This window comes from Plasmodium reichenowi, chromosome 7 (assembly GCF_001601855.1).
Source record: "Plasmodium reichenowi strain SY57 chromosome 7, whole genome shotgun sequence".
NCBI lineage: Eukaryota > Apicomplexa > Aconoidasida > Haemosporida > Plasmodiidae > Plasmodium > Plasmodium reichenowi.
In genome coordinates, this window is record NC_033652.1 from 930,135 (window position 1) to 938,546 (window position 8,412).

An 8,412-nucleotide genomic window follows, 5' to 3' on the forward strand; every position below is an offset into this window, starting at 1 on the left:
TATAAAATATATTTTTCATCATATTTTATTGTATTTTTATTAAAAATTTATTAAGTTTGTTTGTGACATATTATATGTACAAAGTTAATAAACATTTATAATAAATGAAAAAAAAAAAAAAAATATTCTATATGTATAATATTTATCCTAAAAAATAAAAAAAAAGGATGAAAAAAATGGACATAAGGTAAATTAGATATATTTGCACATATTATAAGGTCTTGAATTTTTTGAATAATAAAAAGAAAAATTATACCAGACATGGATATATAAAGGAAATTCATAAAATAATTTATCTATTATATATATATATATATATATATGTAATATTTCCTTTTATTTTTGTTGTTGAGTATTCATATTGCACAATATTACAATTGTGTTTTATATTATTACTTTAAAAGAAAAGCAATATGGTAATATATCCTCTTTTGTTTTTTATGTTTTTTTTTTTTTCTTCTTTTATCAATTCATAATAACGTAGAAAGGAACTATACGTATAAATATACATCATACATTTATTATATAAAATATATATTAAATATATATATATATATATATATGTTTATTTATGTGTATCCCTTTCAATATTATAATTTGTATAATTTAACTCTAAAATAGGAAAAAGAAAAGAAACTTTTAAGTTATTACTAATAATTATATGTTTTAAAAAATATATATTTTTAAAGAAGTCTTTTTGTAAAAATAATGTTTCAAAATGACAAGTCTATAAAAAAATAAATGTAGTTATAAGATTAAATACTTCGTATTATATATAAACATATACTAAGTGGTAAATTTATGTTATTCGCATTCTACTATATTTACGAATAATATAATTATAAGAGAAAACAATAATTATTTATTAAGGGAATAAAATATACCTATTTAAAAAGATAAATAAGGAAGTATGTGTTTATAAATTATTTATTATATTATTTTATTTTTTTTTTCTAAATATATATGAATGCAAAAAAATATATTTTATACATATATATATTGTTAAAGATATAAAGTGATACTCTCTAAAAATTTAAAAATATATATTTTAAATATAAATTCTGTCCTAATAAGTATACATAAAAATATAAATATAAATATATATATATATATATATATTATTATTTTTTATTTAATTTTTTTGTATTGTTAAATTTTTTGTGTAAAAACTATGTTCATGTTTTCAAAGTAATATAAAACGTGTAATAAGAAAATATAAATATAAATATAAATACATAAATATATATATATTAAAAATATTTCATTAAATGTACCTAAAATATATTATACAATTAATTTTCCACTTAATGTAGAAAATTAACATTTTAATAAAGAAAAAAAAAAAAAAAAAAAAAAAAAAAAAATATATATATATATATATATATATAAATAAAGGTTTATTAAATAAATTTGTATAAATAAATGTATATGTATAAATATAAATATATATATATATATATATATATATATATATTGAGTTTTTCTTTTTTACTTGTATTTTTTGATTAACCATATGAACAGTTCAGGAAGTTCCTTCAATTCTTCGAGGAACTTATTGAATAGTCCCCGAACATCCAATATACTAAATATGTGTTCTCAAAATCATAACAATAAAAATTATAATTCAGATAATGATATATTAATTAATGTGATTTTAGAAAACTGTGTACATGAATGGTTTCCTTTTTTAAAAGATGAACATGATGATATAGATAAGGGAGATGAAAAGAACCAACATAACTTAAATAACGAAATAAATAAATTGAAGAAATATTATAAAGGAGTAAAATCTTCTGACTTTCCGTTACCAAGGTTATATAAAACAAATCGAAGTATATGTAACTTGAATGAAGATAATGAAGATGAATCTATTTTTTATAATAGTAATAGTATATATATGAATATATTAAATGAAAGTAATACAGAAAATGTACAGACAAATAATTATTTTAATGAATTTGTTAATCATCAAGAAAATAAAGAAACAGAAGGAGAACTTATATACGATAAAAAGAAAAAAGAAGAGCAAAAAAGTGATGAAAAATGTGTAAATGTTACAAATGATGTCAATGAGAATATTTCTTTTTATGATTGCATAGGTGATATCAGTAGTATTAATAATAATAAATATGATAATAATAATAATAATAATAATAATAATAATGATAATAATTATGATAACAACAACAACAATAATAATAATAATAATAATAATATTGATGAGGATGAATATGTTCAGGAAACCTTTTCATCACGTGAGGAAAAAACATTGAACACTAAAAATGAGAAAAAGGAAAATTTAAAACATTATATAGATATCAAGGATAAAGAATATTTAAAAAAAAAAGGAGACGAAGGTGTTAGTAAAGAGGAATGTGAAAATGTGTCATTAGAAGTAAGAAGAAATTATAGTTGTGATAATAAATATAATGGTAAACGTGATGATTTTTATAATGACAAGAGTGATCATATTAATCATTCAAATTTTGATAGCTCTCCCTTTTGGCTAAAAAATTACAAGAACATTTCTAACTATAGTAATAATAATAGTAATAGTAATATCACCCATATGAATAATACATATAATAGCATGAGCAGAATTGAAAGTAATTATAGTATTAAAGATGAGGAAAATAAAATTATTAATGCAAATAACAAAGAAGTTAATATATACAATACTATAGATGTAAATGTGGATTCTACAAATAATGTCAACAAAGTAGAAAATGATATTTATTTTGATAATGATAATAGAAATATAAATTCCATCATTCAAGAAATAAAAAATGAAGAAGCAAAAGAAAAAGATTTTACAATGGATTCATATGGAAATATGTACCTACGTATATGTCTGAAAGTCTTAAAAAAAAACGTAGATTATTTTTTATCACCCATGAATTTAAGTAATGAAAAACTTGTTTATGAAAAAAAAAAAATTAAAGAAATTTTAAAATTGTATGATAAATTATTTTATAGCCATTTTAAATTCATACCAAATAAAATTTACAAAGAAATATTGAGACCTATATATACCTACTATCAAAATTTAAAGTCCAATATGGTAGGAGGTGTATCTACTACATCCTTCGACGCAAAATCGAGAAATGTTTCTATTTCTTCATCCTGTTCTTCTTTTCGCAGGGATTTTGATATTCCAAAAAAGAACGGTACATATCAAAAATGTGCAAATATATATATATATATTTATTTATTTATTTATATATACGTGCGTTCGGATTTTCCTTTTAATTTATTATACATTATTTACTTATTTATTTTATTTTATTTTATTTTTTTTTGTTGTAGCAACGTGCAAAGAAGATGAAGAAAGCAAAGTTATACAAAAGAAAAATTCATTTTCCAGCGATTATACCAATTTAGGGAGCTTTTCAAATATTATTAATGACATGACTGTTAAAAATATATTACAGGAGGTTGATGAAAGTTCAGATATTAGTCATTTAGAAACGGATTATAAATATATATACAAAGATTTATTAAAATTGAAAAGTTTATTGTTAAAGAAAAGATATTACAAAAATATTTTATTCGAATATCAAAAGAATTTTGTTCAAATTAATAATAGATGTGTTAAAACATATAGGGATATATATCCTGTGGAAAAGGAGTATAAAACATATACTCAAATAAAAAAGCAAACTATTGAAGTGATCAATTCGATTAATATAAATTATAAAAAATATTACTCAAATATATAAACAGAAATTATAACATGTGAAATGTATTATATATATATATATATATATATATATATGTATATATGTATGTATGTATGTATTATTTGTTATTTTAATTTTTTTGTTTATATTAATATTCTTATCTTCCGCTTGTAAATAAGACTCCCATTTCATTTTCTCTCATATTTGGAATTAATACTCTTATTAGTATTTAATTAATTTTGAACATGTTATATGTGTTCACATTCAAACTTGTTTTACATTATACTTGTAGAACATAATTAAGGGAAAATAAAATGAACATTTCTTAATTTAATAAATATATATATAAATTTTTTTTTTTTTTTTATTAAAAATATAGCCATATATATATATATGTATATTTTTTTATGAACAGTTCAGGTAAAAAAAGAATAAAGTATTTAAAAAAAAAAAAAAAAAAAAATGCACACATATATTTCCATATACATATAATTATATTTTTTTTTATTTTATGATATTCACATAAGTGAGCAATGATTTAATATTACTGAAAAAAAAAAAAAAAAAAAAAATTCATATATCATTGGAATCATTATTATTTTCATATTTTTCAAAATATTTTCTAAAATATAAAACAGCTGCGTTTATATTTTTTAATTGATCTTCTGGAAAATTGAGAATATTTTTATCTTCAGGTACTTGTTCTTGCTTTTTCAATCTTGTATTTTTAATTTGTGCTCTTAAATTAATCATTCTTTTTTGTTTCATTAATTTCCTTTTGGTGGTTGGTGGAACATGTCCTTTATGTTTTTCTTTCAAGTATTCTACATTTTTACATTCTTTAACACCTTTTAAAAACATTTTAATAACTTCCACTTTTGTTAAATCTTTTCGATTAACCAAATCAATTTCCACACTAGCATTCCTCAAGCGCTTCATATAGGTAGTAAAATTACGTTTCCATATGTTCCTATGTTTTTTCATTATATTTGGAAAGACAAAAAATGCGTTATCATTTTTCAAAGTTATAATTAAACATTTATATGGTACAAATAACAAAGCAAAATATAAAAAGATAATCTTCATTTATCAATGATGTGTATATACAGAAAAAATTAAAATAAATAGGCAAAACAAAATGAGTTATATATTAGGGGAAATTTTCTGACATTACATCAGTCAAATAACAAAAAAAAAAAAAAAATTAAATAAAATATACAAAATGAAAAAATATATATATATATATATATATATATATATATGTATTAATTAAAGGCTTAGACCGTAAAATATTTGAAAATTTTATATTAATTCAAGTGCATATAGCTAAATACTCCTAAAAAAGGATATTAAAAAAAATAAAAAAAAACAAAAAAAAATAAATTGACAAATATATAATATACAAAGTATAATTATAATACAGGTATATGTACAAATCGCAATAAAATAAATTATTGTGAAATTATATATGTAAATTTTTTAAATGTGTCGAGAGGAATGAAAAAATAGCATATACAAATGGAAAATGTTCACTTACCAATATATAACACCAAGGAACACAGAACAAAATCGAATATTATTTTTTCCCTCTTAATATTAAAAAGGCTTTTATTAGATATCTTTAGAAAAAAAATTAAAAAAAAAAAAAAAATAAGTATATGTATGTGTATTATATGACAAAATGGTATAATATATATAAAATAAATAAATAAATAAATAAATAAATATATATATATATATATATATAATATTTATATTATTTTTTACTTGTTCTCGAAGTGCTACTGAAAATGTCAAGTTTCCTAATGCTGTGAAAATAGCTGCAACTGATATCTTTTCATCAAAGGAACACGAAAAATATCCATACATATATAAAAGAAGGATATTAACAAGTGTAATTAGAATATAAATATCTACAAATTTAATATTTCTTGGGGTATTTCTATAATTTTCGTAAAATGTACTTAATATTTTATTCATTTTTTTTATACAATTTTTTTTTTTTTGTTTTTTATGTTATATATAAATGTAATTCAAACAAAAAAAATAGAGGAATATTATATTTTTTTATAATGGAACATAAATATATAAAAATATACACCAAAAAAATAAAATAAGAATATTATGAAAGAAAAAATTATTAATATATAAAATATATATATATATATATATATATATTATTTGTAATATATAATATTTATTAATTTAAAATGTGAAAAATAAGTGTAATATATTCACATATTAAGAAAATAATATCAATGTGTTCTCAAAATTATATAATAGATACTACATATTTTGTTAAAATATATAAGCCTTATAAATATTATATATATATATATATATATATATATATATATATATATATTATATATTTATATAGTCAATATTTTTCTTGCTTTTAATTTTTTTATTTGTCAATTTTGTACTATAGAAAATAAATAAAATAGAAATGAATAAATAAATATTACATATATGTATATAATATATATATATATATATATATATATATATATATATATTTATTTATTTATTTATATAATTAATTTTTAATGTATATGTTTTTATTATATTTTCTTATTTTACTTTTTTTTTCTTTATTTTTTTTTTATTTGATATTTTTATTGACTTGTTTGATTATCATTTCGACGTGATTTTTTTTTTTTTAAAACATAAAATTTGTAATATAAAATGCAGGTTATAAAATAATAAACTACATAAATATAAAAATATATATATATATATATATACAATTTTTCTTTTTTTGAAGCGTGTTAAAGTTTATTATTGGTATGACTGGAGAATTTTAAGTATTTGTTCATAATTTGTTATAATATATTGTTATAATATATTGTTATGATATATTGTTATGATATATTGTTATGATATATTGTTATGATATATTGTTATGATATATTGTTATGATATATTGTTATGATATATTGTTATTATTTTTATATATTAAAAGATGAATACACTTTTAGGTTTAAAACGGTTATGTGGTAATAAAGATAAAATATGTAATAATGTTTTAAGAAAATGTTATAGTATTAAAGGGAATATAACTAAAAGTGATAAGGAGGAATTGATAGATGAGAATATATTTTATGAAAAAGAGGAAGGGAAAAAAGGAAATTTAGGAAATTATTATGTTATAAGAGATATGAAGAATGGGAAAATAGGCTTTGTATATAATAGAACAGATGTTTTTGATAGTATGAGAAATATTGATATGTTTTATATGAATAAATTAAATATTGATAATAAAAAGGATATACATCCAAGTAATGAAATGCATTATGTGAATGAAAGGATGAGAAATAATTTTTTATATAATGAAAATAAGAAATATAATTTATTAAATAATATATTTAATTTAAAAAAGTATAAGGTTTGTAGAAGAAAATCATTTAATGGATTAGAAAATATCGGAAATTACAAATATTTCAGTTCAAGGACAGGATTTAATAATAATACGATGAAGGTTAAAGATAAATGTGAAAAGAATATGGGTGTAGATAATAATAAATGTGGTGTAAAATATAATAATATAGATAATAAGAGAATGGATATAAATAATAATATAAGAAATAGATTATTGAAGAAGAATAAATTAGGTGATAATTTGATAAATAATAAGGAGAGTAAAACATTAAAAGAAATATATTTGGATAAAAAAGAGAAAGAGAAATTAATTAAGATGTATTTATTATTAAGTTTATTATTAATGCCATTTGGATATATATATATGTATTGTATAGAAAATGATATAACAGTAGAAGAATTTATAAAAATGATGAAAAAAAAAGGAGATATATTAGAAAATAAATATAATGATATATTAAATGAATTTATAGATAAATATTTCCCCCTAAGTAATGAACCTTTATTACCAGATTTTAAAGATTTGAATTATCCAGAAAATTTACCTACTTTAGTTATAGATTTAAATTATGTGATAGCTAAATTAGAGTATGATAGGAAAACAGGTTGGAGAGTATTAAAGAGGCCATATGCTGATAGATTTTTTAAAGAGTTATCAAGTTTTTATGAAATCGTAATCTGGTCAGATGATAATTTTCCAGTAGCTCAAGAAGTTATATCTAAATGGGGTATACCAGCTATTGGTTGTCTACATAGAGATCAATGTTCCAAAAAAAAAAAATCTTATGTAAAAGATTTAAAAAGATTAGGTCGTAATCTAGATAGAGTTGTAATTATAGATCATGATGCAAAAGCATTTATGTTACAACCAGAAAATGGTATATTAATAAAAGAATTTCATGGGGATTTAAATGATAAAGAAATGTTATGTCTAATTGATTTATTAAAATCCTTTGCTATAAGTACTCATGATATATCACAATTTTTAAAAAAACATGGTGGTGGTGATTATAACATAGGAAAAAGATATTTACAACAAAAAAGTGATACAGAACAAAAATCACAGCGTATTAGAAATATAGGTAAAATTTTTCATCTCGATAATAAAAAATCTACAAATGGCATTTCATTTAATTCGTGAAGTAAGCATATACAAGCATGCATACAAATAAATGAATATAAATGTAAATAAATAAAAATAAATAAATAAATAAATAAATAAATATATATATATATATATTTTTATATTTATTATTTTTTTTTTTTTTTTTTTTTTTTTTTTTTTTTTTTTTTTTTTTTTTTTTTTTTTTTTTTTTTTTTTTTTTTTTTTTTTTTTTTTTTTTTTTTTTTT

The 8,412-nt window shown here is 18.4% G+C and overlaps 4 protein-coding genes across 4 annotated transcripts; 2 read left to right on the forward strand and 2 right to left on the reverse strand.

The window, feature by feature from the left end:
- Window positions 1-1,513: 1,513 nt before the first annotated feature.
- Window positions 1,514-3,719, forward strand: PRSY57_0723400 (hypothetical protein; the record flags this gene model as incomplete). The annotated part of the gene is made up of 2 exons (XM_012906887.2): window positions 1,514-3,167; window positions 3,307-3,719. The coding sequence occupies 2 exons, from the start codon at window positions 1,514-1,516 to the stop codon at window positions 3,717-3,719; spliced, it is 2,067 nt and encodes a 688-aa protein (XP_012762341.2).
- Window positions 3,720-4,253: 534 nt separating this feature from the next.
- PRSY57_0723500 (hypothetical protein) lies at window positions 4,254-4,766 on the reverse strand (the record flags this gene model as incomplete). Its single annotated transcript, XM_012906888.2, has 1 exon — window positions 4,254-4,766. One exon carries the CDS (start codon window positions 4,764-4,766, stop codon window positions 4,254-4,256), a length of 513 nt encoding a protein of 170 aa, XP_012762342.1.
- Window positions 4,767-4,987: 221 nt separating this feature from the next.
- PRSY57_0723600 (hypothetical protein) lies at window positions 4,988-5,660 on the reverse strand (the record flags this gene model as incomplete). The annotated part of the gene is made up of 3 exons (XM_012906889.1): window positions 4,988-5,016; window positions 5,218-5,299; window positions 5,448-5,660. 3 exons carry the CDS (start codon window positions 5,658-5,660, stop codon window positions 4,988-4,990), a joined length of 324 nt encoding a protein of 107 aa, XP_012762343.1.
- A 985-nt stretch (window positions 5,661-6,645) lies between these two features.
- PRSY57_0723700 (mitochondrial import inner membrane translocase subunit TIM50, putative) lies at window positions 6,646-8,202 on the forward strand (the record flags this gene model as incomplete). The annotated part of the gene is made up of 1 exon (XM_012906890.2): window positions 6,646-8,202. One exon carries the CDS (start codon window positions 6,646-6,648, stop codon window positions 8,200-8,202), a length of 1,557 nt encoding a protein of 518 aa, XP_012762344.2.
- Window positions 8,203-8,412: the final 210 nt, after the last annotated feature.